General features: G+C 44.3%; 1 protein-coding gene across 8 annotated transcripts in view; it reads right to left on the reverse strand.

Moving 5' to 3' along the window:
- LOC138953643 (cytoplasmic dynein 1 heavy chain 1-like) overlaps window positions 1–18658 on the reverse strand; it is a 213050-nt gene that overhangs the window by 128942 nt on the left and 65450 nt on the right. For all 8 annotated transcript variants that reach the window (XR_011451579.1, XM_070325522.1, XM_070325520.1 and 5 more), the window contains 5 exons: window positions 17260–17469; window positions 10968–11114; window positions 9791–9957; window positions 8970–9143; window positions 883–1048 (listed from right to left, as the gene is read on the reverse strand). Coding sequence is in view for 7 of the 8 variants with exons in the window: in XM_070325522.1 (XP_070181623.1) it covers window positions 883–1048; window positions 8970–9143; window positions 9791–9957; window positions 10968–11114; window positions 17260–17469 (864 nt within the window). In the remaining variant the exon portion in view is untranslated. The remainder of the gene's footprint in view (window positions 1–882; window positions 1049–8969; window positions 9144–9790; window positions 9958–10967; window positions 11115–17259; window positions 17470–18658) is intronic.

Here is an 18658-nt window from a genome sequence, read left to right on the forward strand (position 1 = left end):
CGAGATTAAAAAGTTCTTTCGAAAAATTGCATTACATTTTAACAAACAACTGTAACAATCAATAATTTCGCTCGAAATATCTCTAGTATGTTGGTAAAATAGTCTGAAAGTTTCAAAGCAATCCACCTAGTCATTGCTAAACTGCAGCCATTTTTGTCATGATACCCCTAAAAAATGACGCAAAAAGTCCCGTTTTTGACCGCTCTTGCGATCGACACATGCATCAGTAGGAATAGCATAGCACGCGAAATACGCAAGGTAGCAAAACAAATCAACCTGTTCTGGGTAGATAATTGTTTTGGCTTTCTTCTCGTATGTCAAAGTTGCAAAGTATGGCCTATTGTGATTTCTTGTCAATTTTTCACTCGGCTCTTCCGTTTTTGTCTGGTTGATTTTGAGGTTACCCTTACTTGAGCGGCGGTCATGTGATCCCTGTGAAAGAAATGTTTAATCCAACAGATGATCCTGAAGGTTAAGTGAACGGCCTTAACTGGCATATACACTTTTAATGAAATGATACAGGAATTAAAGCTTTAATTTGGGTTTGAAATTTGTTGCAATAATTTTTTGGCCAAGTTTAGTTTACTACTAAGATTACCAATGCAAGTAAGAGCAACATACAAACTTCTGAACACTTCTTCAATTTGACGGTAATAACAACAGATATCAAAAGCTTTCCTTTGAGGGCTTTTCTGAATGAGAATATGAAGTTTTAGTCTTTTGGTTTTTCCAATGTAGTTCTGGTGTATACCATGTCAATTCTGTTGTTCCAGTTTTGTGTCACCCTTGATCTACACACAGCAACCAAAGACAGCGGAATGCAGTGTGTAAAGTGTTCTTCAAAGACAACAACACCAACAGGCCGGTAAAGCCCAGCCTCACCTCTTCTCCCTCCTTAGAGGTCAGACCGATGACCAGCGAGTCGTCTTCGTTGAGGATGATGCTGGCCACGCCAGCAAACATCTTCTTGAAGTGCTTCTGCAGCCGCGGGATGTTCTTGCTGTTGCCGATGATCTCCAGCAGGTCCTCGTCTCCCACAAAGTAGAACCTTGACAAAACATGAGACCACAATGTAGAACCTTGACAAGACATGAGACCACAATGTAAAACCTTGACAAGACACGACACCACAATGTAAAACCTTGACAAGACATGAGACCACAATGTAGAACCTTGACAAGACATGACACCACAATGTAGAACCTTGACAAGACATGAGACCACAATGTAGAACCTTGACAAGACATGAGACCACAAAGTAGAACCTTGACAAGACACGACACCACAATGTAGAACCTTGACAAGACATGACACCACAATGTAGAACCTTGACAAGACATGACACCACAATGTAGAACCTTGACAAGACATGAGACCACAAAGTAGAACCTTGACAAGACATGACACCACAATGTAGAACCTTGACAAGACATGACACCACAATGTAGAACCTTGACAAGACAGGAGACCACAATGTAGAACCTTGACAAGACATGAGACCACAAAGTAGAACCTTGACAAGACAGGAGACCACAATGTAGAACCTTGACAAGACATGAGACCACAAAGTAGAACCTTGACAAGACATGAGACCACAAAGTAGAACCTTGACAAGACATGAGACCACAATGTAGAACCTTGACAAGACATGAGACCACACAGTAGAACCTTGACAAGACATGACACCACAAAGTAGAACCTTGACAAGACATGAGACCACAATGTAGAACCTTGACAAGACATGAGACCACACAGTAGAACCTTGACAAGACATGACACCACAAAGTAGAACCTTGACAAGACATGAGACCACAAAGTAGAACCTTGACAAGACATGACACCACAATGTAGAACCTTGACAAGACATGACACCACAAAGTAGAACCTTGACAAGACATGAGACCACAAAGTAGAACCTTGACAAGACACGACACCACAATGTAGAACCTTGACAAGACACGACACCACAATGTAGAACCTTGACAAGACATGACACCACAATGTAGAACCTTGACAAGACACGACACCACAATGTAGAACCTTGACAAGACACGAGACCACAATGTAGAACCTTGACAAGACACGACACCACAGTGTAGAACCTTGACAAGACATGACACCACAGTGTAGAACCTTGACAAGACACGAGACCACAATGTAGAACCTTGACAAGACATGAGACCACAATGTAGAACCTTGACAAGACATGACACCACAATGTAGAACCTTGACAAGACACGACACCACACAGTAGAACCTTGACAAGACACGAGACCACAATGTAGAACCTTGACAAGACATGACACCACAATGTAGAACCTTGACAAGACACGAGACCACAATGTAGAACCTTGACAAGACACGACACCACAATGTAGAACCTTGACAAGACACGACACCACAATGTAGAACCTTGACAAGACACGAGACCACAATGTAGAACCTTGACAAGACACGACACCACAATGTAGAACCTTGACAAGACACGACACCACAATGTAGAACCTTGACAAGACACGAGACCACAATGTAGAACCTTGACAAGACACGACACCACAATGTAGAACCTTGACAAGACATGACACCACAATGTAGAACCTTGACAAGACACGACACCACAATGTAGAACCTTGACAAGACATGACACCACAATGTAGAACCTTGACAAGACACGAGACCACAATGTAGAACCTTGACAAGACATGACACCACAATGTAGAACCTTGACAAGACACGAGACCACAATGTAGAACCTTGACAAGACACGACACCACAATGTAGAACCTTGACAAGACACGACACCACAATGTAGAACCTTGACAAGACATGACACCACAATGTAGAACCTTGACAAGACACGAGACCACAATGTAGAACCTTGACAAGACACGACACCACAAAGTAGAACCTTGACAAGACATGACACCACAATGTAGAACCTTGACAAGACACGAGACCACAATGTAGAACCTTGACAAGACATGACACCACAATGTAGAACCTTGACAAGACATGACACCACAATGTAGAACCTTGACAAGACACGAGACCACAATGTAGAACCTTGACAAGACACGACACCACAATGTAGAACCTTGACAAGACACGAGACCACAATGTAGAACCTTGACAAGACACGAGACCACAATGTAGAACCTTGACAAGACACGACACCACAATGTAGAACCTTGACAAGACATGACACCACAATGTAGAACCTTGACAAGACATGACACCACAATGTAGAACCTTGACAAGACACGACACCACAATGTAGAACCTTGACAAGACATGACACCACAATGTAGAACCTTGACAAGACACGAGACCACAATGTAGAACCTTGACAAGACATGACACCACAATGTAGAACCTTGACAAGACACGAGACCACAATGTAGAACCTTGACAAGACACGACACCACAATGTAGAACCTTGACAAGACACGACACCACAATGTAGAACCTTGACAAGACACGACACCACAATGTAGAACCTTGACAAGACACGAGACCACAATGTAGAACCTTGACAAGACACGACACCACAATGTAGAACCTTGACAAGACACGACACCACAATGTAGAACCTTGACAAGACATGACACCACAATGTAGAACCTTGACAAGACACGAGACCACAATGTAGAACCTTGACAAGACACGACACCACAATGTAGAACCTTGACAAGACACGAGACCACAATGTAGAACCTTGACAAGATATGACACCACAATGTAGAACCTTGACAAGACATGACACCACAATGTAGAACCTTGACAAGACACGAGACCACAATGTAGAACCTTGACAAGACACGACACCACAATGTAGAACCTTGACAAGACACGAGACCACAATGTAGAACCTTGACAAGACACGAGACCACAATGTAGAACCTTGACAAGACACGACACCACAATGTAGAACCTTGACAAGACATGACACCACAATGTAGAACCTTGACAAGACACGACACCACAATGTAGAACCTTGACAAGACACGAGACCACAATGTAGAACCTTGACAAGACACGAGACCACAATGTAGAACCTTGACAAGACATGAGACCACAATGTAGAACCTTGACAAGACACGACACCACAATGTAGAACCTTGACAAGACATGACACCACAATGTAGAACCTTGACAAGACACGACACCACAATGTAGAACCTGGACAAGACACGACACCACAAAGTAGAACCTTGACAAGACATGAGACCACAATGTAGAACCTTGACAAGACACGACACCACAATGTATAACCTTGACAAGACACGACACCACAATGTAGAACCTTGACAAGACACGACACCACAATGTAGAACCTTGACAAGACACGAGACCACAAAGTAGAACCTTGACAAGACATGAGACCACAATGTAGAACCTTGACAAGACACGACACCACAATGTAGAACCTTGACAAGACATGACACCACAATGTAGAACCTTGACAAGACACGACACCACAATGTAGAACCTTGACAAGACATGACACCACAAAGTAGAACCTTGACAAGACACGACACCACAATGTAGAACCTTGACAAGACACGACACCACAAAGTAGAACCTTGACAAGACATGAGACCACAAAGTAGAACCTTGACAAGACATGAGACCACAAAGTAGAACCTTGACAAGACAGGAGACCACAAAGTAGAACCTTGACAAGACACGACACCACAAAGTAGAACCTTGACAAGACATGAGACCACAAAGTAGAACCTTGACAAGACATGAGACCACAATGTAGAACCTTGACAAGACACGACACCACAATGTAGAACCTTGACAAGACACGACACCACAAAGTAGAACCTTGACAAGACATGAGACCACAATGTAGAACCTTGACAAGACATGAGACCACAATGTAGAACCTTGACAAGACACGACACCACAAAGTAGAACCTTGACAAGACACGACACCACAATGTAGAACCTTGACAAGACATGAGACCACAAAGTAGAACCTTGACAAGACACGACACCACAATGTAGAACCTGGACAAGACATGAGACCACAAAGTAGAACCTTGACAAGACATGAGACCACAAAGTAGAACCTTGACAAGACATGACACCACAAAGTAGAACCTTGACAAGACATGACACCACAATGTAGAACCTTGACAAGACATGAGACCACAATGTAGAACCTTGACAAGACACGACACCACAAAGTAGAACCTTGACAAGACATGAGACCACAATGTAGAACCTTGACAAGACACGACACCACAAAGTAGAACCTTGACAAGACATGAGACCACAATGTAGAACCTTGACAAGACATGACACCACAAAGTAGAACCTTGACAAGACATGAGACCACAAAGTAGAACCTTGACAAGACACGACACCACAAAGTAGAACCTTGACAAGACACGACACCACAATGTAGAACCTTGACAAGACATGAGACCACAAAGTAGAACCTTGACAAGACAGGAGACCACAATGTAGAACCTTGACAAGACACGACACCACAAAGTAGAACCTTGACAAGACATGACACCACAAAGTAGAACCTTGACAAGACATGAGACCACAAAGTAGAACCTTGACAAGACAGGAGACCACAATGTAGAACCTTGACAAGACACGACACCACAATGTAGAACCTTGACAAGACACGACACCACAAAGTAGAACCTTGACAAGACACGACACCACAAAGTAGAACCTTGACAAGACATGAGACCACAAAGTAGAACCTTGACAAGACACGACACCACAATGTAGAACCTGGACAAGACATGAGACCACAATGTAGAACCTTGACAAGACATGAGACCACAAAGTAGAACCTTGACAAGACATGAGACCACAAAGTAGAACCTTGACAAGACATGACACCACAAAGTAGAACCTTGACAAGACATGAGACCACAATGTAGAACCTTGACAAGACATGAGACCACAAAGTAGAACCTTGACAAGACATGACACCACAAAGTAGAACCTTGACAAGACATGAGACCACAATGTAGAACCTTGACAAGACATGAGACCACAAAGTAGAACCTTGACAAGACATGACACCACAAAGTAGAACCTTGACAAGACATGACACCACAAAGTAGAACCTTGACAAGACATGAGACCACAATGTAGAACCTTGACAAGACATGAGACCACAAAGTAGAACCTTGACAAGACATGACACCACAATGTAGAACCTTGACAAGACACGACACCACAATGTAGAACCTTGACAAGACACGACACCACAAAGTAGAACCTTGACAAGACATGAGACCACAAAGTAGAACCTTGACAAGACACGACACCACAATGTAGAACCTGGACAAGACATGAGACCACAATGTAGAACCTTGACAAGACATGACACCACAAAGTAGAACCTTGACAAGACACGAGACCACAATGTAGAACCTTGACAAGACATGAGACCACAAAGTAGAACCTTGACAAGACATGACACCACAAAGTAGAACCTTGACAAGACATGAGACCACAATGTAGAACCTTGACAAGACATGAGACCACAAAGTAGAACCTTGACAAGACATGACACCACAAAGTAGAACCTTGACAAGACATGAGACCACAATGTAGAACCTTGACAAGACATGAGACCACAAAGTAGAACCTTGACAAGACATGACACCACAAAGTAGAACCTTGACAAGACATGACACCACAATGTAGAACCTGGACAAGACATGAGACCACAAAGTAGAACCTTGACAAGACATGAGACCACAATGTAGAACCTTGACAAGACATGAGACCACAATGTAGAACCTTGACAAGACATGAGACCACAATGTAGAACCTTGACAAGACATGAGACCACAAAGTAGAACCTTGACAAGACATGAGACCACAATGTAGAACCTTGACAAGACATGAGACCACAATGTAGAACCTTGACAAGACACGACACCACAAAGTAGAACCTTGACAAGACACGACACCACAATGTAGAACCTTGACAAGACACGACACCACAAAGTAGAACCTTGACAAGACACGAGACCACAAAGTAGAACCTTGACAAGACATGACACCACAAAGTAGAACCTTGACAAGACATGACACCACAATGTAGAACCTTGACAAGACATGAGACCACAATGTAGAACCTTGACAAGACACGACACCACAAAGTAGAACCTTGACAAGACATGAGACCACAATGTAGAACCTTGACAAGACACGACACCACAAAGTAGAACCTTGACAAGACATGAGACCACAATGTAGAACCTTGACAAGACATGAGACCACAATGTAGAACCTTGACAAGACACGACACCACAAAGTAGAACCTTGACAAGACATGAGACCACAAAGTAGAACCTTGACAAGACACGACACCACAAAGTAGAACCTTGACAAGACATGAGACCACAAAGTAGAACCTTGACAAGACAGGAGACCACAATGTAGAACCTTGACAAGACACGACACCACAAAGTAGAACCTTGACAAGACATGAGACCACAAAGTAGAACCTTGACAAGACACGACACCACAATGTAGAACCTGGACAAGACATGAGACCACAATGTAGAACCTTGACAAGACAGGAGACCACAATGTAGAACCTTGACAAGACAGGAGACCACAATGTAGAACCTTGACAAGACATGAGACCACAATGTAGAACCTTGACAAGACATGAGACCACAATGTAGAACCTTGACAAGACACGACACCACAAAGTAGAACCTTGACAAGACATGACACCACAATGTAGAACCTTGACAAGACACGACACCACAATGTAGAACCTTGACAAGACATGAGACCACAAAGTAGAACCTTGACAAGACACGACACCACAATGTAGAACCTGGACAAGACATGAGACCACAATGTAGAACCTTGACAAGACATGACACCACAAAGTAGAACCTTGACAAGACATGAGACCACAATGTAGAACCTTGACAAGACATGAGACCACAAAGTAGAACCTTGACAAGACATGACACCACAAAGTAGAACCTTGACAAGACATGAGACCACAATGTAGAACCTTGACAAGACACGACACCACAATGTAGAACCTTGACAAGACATGAGACCACAAAGTAGAACCTTGACAAGACATGACACCACAATGTAGAACCTTGACAAGACATGACACCACAAAGTAGAACCTTGACAAGACATGACACCACAATGTAGAACCTTGACAAAACATGAGACCACAATGAAAGGTCTGTCAACACAGAGAGGACTGGGGGAAAGGTGCAGTTAGCAAAACACTCTCTTCTTGGATTCCTCTCTGACAATCAGACAACCACCAAACCCCAGTCAGTTAATCATACTGCTTTTGTCAAAAGTACTGTCTCCATTACCTCCCTAGTCAATCCAACCCTCTCTAACCCAGTAACTAGTTGCTACCTAGGAATGGAGGCTCTCTCCTGTTGAAGGTGCTCTCCTGGAGTGTTTATACCTAATGTACTGTCTCCATTACCTAGGAAAGGAGGCTCTCTCCGTTGAAGGTGCTCTCCTGGAGTGTTTATACCTAATGTACTGTCTCCATTACCTAGGAAAGGAGGCTCTCTCCCGTTGAAGGTGCTCTCCTGGAGTGTTTATACCTAATGTACTGTCTCCATTACCTAGGAAAGGAGGCTCTCCTGGAGTGTTTATACCCAATGTACTGTCTCCATTACCTAGGAAAGGAGGCTCTCTCCCGTTGAAGGTGCTCTCCTGGAGTGTTTATACCTAATGTACTGTCTCCATTACCTAGGAAAGGAGGCTCTCTCCCGTTGAAGGTGCTCTCCTGGAGTGTTTATACCTAATGTACTGTCTCCATTACCTAGGAAAGGAGGCTCTCTCTCCGTTGAAGGTGCTCTCCTGGAGTGTTTATGCCTAATGTACTGTCTCCATTATCTAACTAGTCAATTCTTCTTCTTCTGCGTTCGATGTTGGAACTAGTCAATGTAACCCAGTGTAACCCAGCAAGGAGTTCCTACCTGGGGAATGACGCCCTCTCTCGCTCCAGGTACTCTCCCAGCGCCTTCTGAATCTTGCCCAGGAGGTCCGCCAGTCGCTCCAGCTGTCGCTGCACGTTGGGCACGTTAAGCACGTCCATCACCAGGGGAGACTTGGCCACCTTCTTCATCAGACCCAGGAACTCTGTGCTTACCCTGAACACACACACCACACATACAGGAGTCTGATCACAACTGCCACCTGTTAAACCACACCCACAAAACACACTCACACACACACTGTGCATAAAACACACTCACACACACACTGTGCATAAAACACACTCACACACAGTGCTTTCAACATAAGATACAGTTCAACAAGCCCCAGAACCTCTCTGATCACTATAGGCCGACACAAGCACCAAATGTTGTGCTTGGAACAACAAGAAAAGCAAATGTTTATACATCTCACCTTCGCCATAAGTACCATGAAACAGAAAGAAACTATCTGCTGCTCCAACTTAATTACACATTGATAGGCTTCCATTTAAAACTTGGAGGTGATGATTTTTAAATTGACGCCCGCCCGAAGCTGTCTTGAAGCCCGACAGAGTGAATCGACCAAAGTCGTATTGAAGCCAAATGGAGGGCGTCAATCCATGATCATCACCTAGAAGTTTTAAATGGAAGCCTGTCAATGTTATTGTCATTTAATCTGTGAGCGAACATGTTCGTGTTCTCAAGACAGAGCCCCAGCAACACACAGGAAAGCCAGCCAAGGCTGAAGAGAAAGGCTAGGAGGTGTAAGTGAGGTTCTCACAGGAGAAGGCAGTGATGAGTCAAGGTACAAGCCTACTTACCCCTGGAAGCGCGAGGTCTCGATGGGCAGCAGGTGCTTGATGTCGGCACTGCCGGTGAAGATGCCCTCCAGGTAGACCCAGCGGCGCTGCACGTCGATCCACACGTCAAACAGCGCGTTGATCCGGTTCAGCTTGTCCTCCCACGCCATGGCGTCCTCCTCAAATTGCTGCAACCAGGTATCTTCTGTTACCACACCTGATTGTCATGGTTACTAGGCCTCTACCGTTACCTTCCCTGATTGTCATGGTTACCAGGCCTCTACCGTTACCTTCCCTGATTGTCATGGTTACCATGCCTCTACCGTTACCTTCCCTGATTGTCATGGTTACCAGGCCTCTACCGTTACCTTCTCTGATTGTCATGGTTACCAGGCCTCTACTGTCATGGTTACCAGGCCTCTACCATTACCTTCCCTGATTGTCATGGTTACCAGGCCTCTACCATTCTTTCTTTATTTGGTGTTTAACGTCGTTTTCAACCACGAAGGTTATATCGCGACGGGGAAAGGGGGGAGATGGGATAGAGCCACTTGTCAATTGTTTCTTGTTCACAAAAGCACTAATCAAAAATGTGCTCCAGGGGCTTGCAACGTAGTACAATATATTACCTTACTGGGAGAATGCAAGTTTCCAGTACAAAGGACTTAACATTTCTTACATACTGCTTGACTAAAATCTTTACAAAAATTTACTATATTCTATACAAGAAACACTTAACAAGGGTAAAAGGAGAAACAGAATCCGTCAGTCGCCTCTTACGACATGCTGGGGGGCATCGGGTAAATTCTTCCCCCTAACCCGCGGGGGGTGCCTCTACCATTACCTTCACTGATTGTCATGGTTACCAGGCCTCAACCGTTATCTTCCCTGATTGTCATGGTTACCAGGCCCCTATCATTACCTTCCCTAATTGCCATGCGTAGGGTTTTGTGTGTGCTTTTACAAAGTTGTGGTTAGCATTCCTGACCCCAGTCATTTATTATATGAACTCAATGGTTGTATCTCATGACCTAAATGGCTAGCCTTTGGCTTAAGTCTCAATGTCACGCAAGATTCCAAGGGCTGCCTTTCAAAATTCTAATCCCTAGCTTTAATAGATTCCAATCGCTAGCTTTCACTCTCATCCACTCTCACACAGAGACACAGACAGACAGAGCGATGAAAGAAGGGAGGTTACCTTGTAGTAGGGGGAGAGCTTCATGGCGCACACACTGTTGATGTGCTCCTTGACCTTTGTGAAGAGGTCGTCCCAGCCACGAATCAGCTTGCACTTGTTCTGGTAGTTGATCAGCTCCAGCTCATAGCTCCGCCACACCTCGCTCACCTGCAGGGCACCAGTGGGTGTGGTTAGACACAGTCATACAACAATCTTCACAATTGTACCAGTGGGTGTGGTTAGACACAGTCATACAACAATCTTCACAATTGTACCAGTGGGTGTGGTTAGACACAGTCATACAACAATCTTCACAATTGTACCAGTGGGTGTGGTTAGACACAGTCACACAACAATCTTCACAATTGTACCAGTGGGTGTGGTTAGACACAGTCATACAACAATCTTCACAATTGTACCAGTGGGTGTGGTTAGACACAGTCACACAACAATCTTCACAATTGTACCAGTGGGTGTGGTTAGACACAGTCATACAACAATCTTCACAATTGTACCAGTGGGTGTGGTTAGACACAGTCATACAACAATCTTCACAATTGTACCAGTGGGTGTGGTTGACGCAGTCATACAACAATCTTCACAATTGTACCAGTGGGTGTGGTTACACACAGTCATACAACAATCTTCACAATTGTACCAGTGGGTGTGGTTAGACACAGTCATACAACAATCTTCACAATTGTACCAGTGGGTGTGGTTACACACAGTCATACAACAATCTTCACAATTGTACCAGTGGGTGTGGTTAGACACAGTCATACAACAATGTTCACAATTGTACCAGTGGGTGTGGTTGACACAGTCATACAACAATCTTCACAATTGTACCAGTGGGTGTGGTTACACACAGTCATACAACAATCTTCACAATTGTACCAGTGGGTGTGGTTAGACACAGTCATACAACAATCTTCACAATTGTACCAGTGGGTGTGGTTAGACACAGTCTTACAACAATCTTCACAATTGTACCAGTGGGTGTGGTTAGACACAGTCATACAACAATCTTCACAATTGTACCAGTGGGTGTGGTTAGACACAGTCATACAACAATCTTCACAATTGTACCAGTGGGTGTGGTTAGGCACAGTCATACAACAATCTTCACAATTGTACCAGTGGGTGTGGTTACACACAGTCATACAACAATCTTCACAATTGTACCAGTGGGTGTGGTTAGACACAGTCATACAACAATCTTCACAATTGTACCAGTGGGTGTGGTTAGACACAGTCATACAACAATCTTCACAATTGTACCAGTGGGTGTGGTTAGACACAGTCATACAACAATCTTCACAATTGTACCAGTGGGTGTGGTGAGACACAGTCACACAACAATCTTCACAATTGTACCAGTGGGTGTGGTTAGACACAGTCATACAACAATCTTCACAATTGTACCAGTGGGTGTGGTTACACACAGTCATACAACAATCTTCACAATTGTACCAGTGGGTGTGGTTGACACAGTCATACAACAATCTTCACAATTGTACCAGTGGGTGTGGTTACACACAGTCATACAACAATCTTCACAATTGTACCAGTGGGTGTGGTTAGACACAGTCACACAACAATCTTCACAATTGTACCAGTGGGTGTGGTTAGACACAGTCACACAACAATCTTCACAATTGTACCAGTGGGTGTGGTTGACGCAGTCATACAACAATCTTCACAATTGTACCAGTGGGTGTGGTTGACACAGTCATACAACAATCTTCACAATTGTACCAGTGGGTGTGGTTGACACAGTCATACAACAATCTTCACAATTGTACCAGTGGGTGTGGTTACACACAGTCATACAACAATCTTCACAATTGTACCAGTGGGTGTGGTTGACACAGTCATACAACAATCTTCACAATTGTACCAGTGGGTGTGGTTACACACAGTCATACAACAATCTTCACAATTGTACCAGTGGGTGTGGTTACACACAGTCATACAACAATCTTCACAATTGTACCAGTGGGTGTGGTTAGGCACAGTCATACAACAATCTTCACAATTGTACCAGTGGGTGTGGTTAGACACAGTCATACAACAATCTTCACAATTGTACCAGTGGGTGTGGTTAGACACAGTCATACAACAATCTTCACAATTGTACCAGTGGGTGTGGTTAGACACAGTCATACAACAATCTTCACAATTGTACCAGTGGGTGTGGTTACACACAGTCATACAACAATCTTCACAATTGTACCAGTGGGTGTGGTTACACACAGTCATACAACAATCTTCACAATTGTACCAGTGGGTGTGGTTAGACACAGTCATACAACAATCTTCACAATTGTACCAGTGGGTGTGGTTAGACACAGTCATACAACAATCTTCACAATTGTACCAGTGGGTGTGGTTAGACACAGTCATACAACAATCTTCACAATTGTACCAGTGGGTGTGGTTACACACAGTCATACAACAATCTTCACAATTGTACCAGTGGGTGTGGTTAGACACAGTCATACAACAATCTTCACAATTGTACCAGTGGGTGTGGTTACACACAGTCATACAACAATCTTCACAATTGTACCAGTGGGTGTGGTTAGACACAGTCATACAACAATCTTCACAATTGTACCAGTGGGTGTGGTTAGACACAGTCATACAACAATCTTCACAATTGTACCAGTGGGTGTGGTTAGACACAGTCACACAACAATCTTCACAATTGTACCAGTGGGTGTGGTTAGACACAGTCACACAACAATCTTCACAATTGTACCAGTGGGTGTGGTTAGACACAGTCATACAACAATCTTCACAATTGTACCAGTGGGTGTGGTTACACACAGTCATACAACAATCTTCACAATTGTACCAGTGGGTGTGGTTAGACACAGTCATACAACAATCTTCACAATTGTACCAGTGGGTGTGGTTAGACACAGTCATACAACAATCTTCACAATTGTACCAGTGGGTGTGGTTAGACACAGTCATACAACAATCTTCACAATTGTACCAGTGGGTGTGGTTAGACACAGTCATACAACAATCTTCACAATTGTACCAGTGGGTGTGGTTACACACAGTCATACAACAATCTTCACAATTGTACCAGTGGGTGTGGTTGACGCAGTCATACAACAATCTTCACAATTGTACCAGTGGGTGTGGTTAGACACAGTCATACAACAATCTTCACAATTGTACCAGTGGGTGTGGTTAGACACAGTCATACAACAATCTTCACAATTGTACCAGTGGGTGTGGTTAGACACAGTCATACAACAATCTTCACAATTGTACCAGTGGGTGTGGTTAGACACAGTCATACAACAATCTTCACAATTGTACCAGTGGGTGTGGTTAGACACAGTCATACAACAATCTTCACAATTGTACCAGTGGGTGTGGTTAGACACAGTCATACAACAATCTTCACAATTGTACCAGTGGGTGTGGTTAGACACAGTCACACAACAATCTTCACAATTGTACCAGTGGGTGTGGTTAGACACAGTCATACAACAATCTTCACAATTGTACCAGTGGGTGTGGTTAGACACAGTCACACAACAATCTTCACAATTGTACCAGTGGGTGTGGTTAGACACAGTCATACAACAATCTTCACAATTGTACCAGTGGGTGTGGTTAGACACAGTCATACAACAATCTTCACAATTGTACCAGTGGGTGTGGTTACACACAGTCATACAACAATCTTCACAATTGTACCAGTGGGTGTGGTTAGACACAGTCATACAACAATCTTCACAATTGTACCAGTGGGTGTGGTTAGACACAGTCATAGAACAATCTTCACAATTGTACCAGTGGGTGTGGTTAGACACAGTCATACAACAATCTTCACAATTGTACCAGTGGGTGTGGTTAGACACAGTCATACAACAATCTTCACAATTGTACCAGTGGGTGTGGTTAGACACAGTCATACAACAATCTTCACAATTGTACCAGTGGGTGCGGTTAGACACAGTCATACAACAATCTTCACAATTGTACCAGTGGGTGTGGTTAGACACAGCCATACAACAATCTTCACAATTGTACCAGTGGGTGTGGTTAGACACAGTCATACAACAATCTTCACAATTGTACCAGTGGGTGTGGTTAGACACAGTCATACAACAATCTTCACAATTGTACCAGTGGGTGTGGTTAGACACAGTCATACAACAATCTTCACAATTGTACCAGTGGGTGTGGTTAGACACAGTCATACAACAATCTTCACAATTGTACCAGTGGGTGTGGTTAGACACAGTCATACAACAATCTTCACAATTGTACCAGTGGGTGTGGTTAGACACAGTCATACAACAATCTTCACAATTGTACCAGTGGGTGTGGTTAGACACAGTCATACAACAATCTTCACAATTGTACCAGTGGGTGTGGTTAGACACAGTCACACAACAATCTTCACAATTGTACCAGTGGGTGTGGTTAGACACAGTCATACAACAATCTTCACAATTGTACCAGTGGGTGTGGTTAGACACAGTCACACAACAATCTTCACAATTGTACCAGTGGGTGTGGTTAGACACAGTCATACAACAATCTTCACAATTGTACCAGTGGGTGTGGTTAGACACAGTCATACAACAATCTTCACAATTGTACCAGTGGGTGTGGTTGACACAGTCACACAACAATCTTCACAATTGTACCAGTGGGTGTGGTTAGACACAGTCATACAACAATCTTCACAATTGTACCAGTGGGTGTGGTTAGACACAGTCATACAACAATCTTCACAATTGTACCAGTGGGTGTGGTTAGACACAGTCATACAACAATCTTCACAATTGTACCAGTGGGTGTGGTTAGACACAGTCATACAACAATCTTCACAATTGTACCAGTGGGTGTGGTTAGACACAGTCATACAACAATCTTCACAATTGTACCAGTGGGTGTGGTTAGACACAGTCATACAACAATCTTCACAATTGTACCAGTGGGTGTGGTTAGACACAGTCATACAACAATCTTCACAATTGTACCAGTGGGTGTGGTTAGACACAGTCACACAACAATCTTCACAATTGTACCAGTGGGTGTGGTTGACGCAGTCATACAACAATCTTCACAATTGTACCAGTGGGTGTGGTTAGACACAGTCATACAACAATCTTCACAATTGTACCAGTGGGTGTGGTTAGACACAGTCATACAACAATCTTCACAATTGTACCAGTGGGTGTGGTTGACGCAGTCATAGAACACACTACACAAAACAAGGCTTAGTCGTCTGTCACCTCCAGGGCACCAGTGGGTGTGGTTAGACACTCATACAACACACTACAGGGCTTTAGTCGTCTATCTCTGTCACCTCCAGGGCACCAGTGGGTGTGGTTAGACACTCATACAACACACTACAGGGCTTTAGTCGTCTATCTCTGTCACCTCCAGGGCACCAGTGGGTGTGGTTAGACACTCATACAACACACTACAGGGCTTTAGTCGTCTATCTGTCACCTCCAGGGCACCAGTGGGTGTGGTTAGACACTCATACAACACACTACAGGGCTTTAGTCGTCTATCTCTGTCACCTCCAGGGCACCAGTGTGAGTGGTTAGACACTCATACAACACACTACAGGGCTTTAGTCGTCTATCTCTGTCACCTCCAGGGCACCAGTGGGTGTGGTTAGACAAAGTCATAGAACACACTACACAGAACAAGGCTATAGTCGTCTTTCTCTGTCACCTGTAGTGTAGCAGTGTATGTGTTAAGCCACAATGACATAACACATTACACATTACAGGGCTATAGTTGTCTGTCTCAGTCACACAAGAAAAGACCAAGTCATTTGGATGGTTGTTGTTTACACTACAGGGCTATAGTTGTCTGTCTCAGTCACATAAGAAAAGACCAAGTCATTTGGATGGTTGTTGTTTACATGTCCCTTCAACCTATGTGACTTCAGGACCCAGTCAATTTTGTTTCCTTTCCAGTATACATGTTGGTCTCACCTTTCCAGTATACATGTTGGTCTCACCTTTCCAGTATACATGTTGGTCTCACCTTTCCAGTATACATGTTGGTCTCACCTTTCCAGTGTACATGTTGGTCTCACCTTTCCAGAATACATGTTGGTCTCACCTTTCCAGTATACATGTTGGTCTCACCATTCAATGTATTTACATTTCTGTCCATCACAGTAACGTGAAGAAGGTTCTAAAAAGCTCATATTTGTTCACACATTGTTACACAAATGTTCTTCAAAATGTTGTCTAGGGGGACGTTGTGCAAGTGACACGAGGTAAGAACAGGGAGCAGGCCACAAGGTGATCACCTGTTTGAGGAACTCCTCCAGAGCCATCTCTCCCTGGGCCACCAGGATGATGTCCTTGACGATGTTCTCGTGTCGCTGAAGGTCAATGTCCCACACTTGTCCCAAGGTTAGTTCAGGCAGCACCCAGTTGACGTTGAGACGCTTCATCAGCTGCTTCCAGTGCCGTTCCTTCAGGGCCTCTGACTTGAGCTCCACGACCAGCACGTTCACCTGCAGGCAACACACACACACAGTCAACACACACAGTCATCTGACTTGAGCTCCACCACCAGCACGTTCACCTGCAGGCAACACACACACAGTCAACACACACAGTCATCTGACTTGAGCTCCACCACCAGCACGTTCACCTGCAGGCAACACACACACACAGTCAACACACACAGTCATCTGACTTGAGCTCCACCACCAGCACGTTCACCTGCAGGCAACACACACACACAGTCAACACACACAGTCATCTGACTTGAGCTCCACCACCAGCACGTTCACCTGCAGGCAACACACACACACAGTCAACACACACAGTCATCTGACTTGAGCTCCACCACCAGCACGTTCACCTGCAGGCAACACACACACACAGTCAACACACACACAGTCATCAACACACAGTCGCGACCCTGTGAATGTGCACTTTCGGATGAACAATGTTTACTCTGTGTGTGTGTGTGTGTGTGTGTGTGTGTGTGTGTGTGTGTGTGTGTGTGTGTGTGTGTGTGTGTGTGTGTGTGTGTGTGTGTGTGTGTGTGTGTGTGTGTGTGTGTGTGTGTGTGTGTGTGTGTGTGTGTGTGTGTGTGTGTGTGTGTGTGTGTGTGTGTGTGTGTGTGTGTGTGTGTGTGTGTGTGTGTGTGTGTGTGTGTGTGTGTGTGTGTGTGTGTGTGTGTGTGTGTGTGTGTGTGTGTGTGTGTGTGTGTGTGTGTGTGTGTGTGTGTGTGTGTGTGTGTGTGTGTGTGTGTGTGTGTGTGTGTGTGTGTGTGTGTGTGTGTGTGTGTGTGTGTGTGTGTGTGTGTGTGTGTGTGTGTGTGTGTGTGTGTGTGTGTGTGTGTGTGTGTGTGTGTGTGTGTGTGTGTGTGTGTGTGTGTGTGTGTGTGTGTGTGTGTGTGTGTGTGTGTGTGTGTGTGTGTGTGTGTGTGTGTGTGTGTGTGTGTGTGTGTGTGTGTGTGTGTGTGTGTGTGTGTGTGTGTGTGTGTGTGTGTGTGTGTGTGTGTGTGTGTGTGTGTGTGTGTGTGTGTGTGTGTGTGTGTGTGTGTGTGTGTGTGTGTGTGTGTGTGTGTGTGTGTGTGTGTGTGTGTGTGTGTGTGTGTGTGTGTGTGTGTGTGTGTGTGTGTGTGTGTGTGTGTGTGTGTGTGTGTGTGTGTGTGTGTGTGTGTGTGTGTGTGTGTGTGTGTGTGTGTGT

The sequence above is a fragment of the Littorina saxatilis genome, linkage group LG17, assembly GCF_037325665.1.
Source record: "Littorina saxatilis isolate snail1 linkage group LG17, US_GU_Lsax_2.0, whole genome shotgun sequence".
NCBI classification, from domain to species: Eukaryota; Metazoa; Mollusca; class Gastropoda; order Littorinimorpha; family Littorinidae; genus Littorina; species Littorina saxatilis.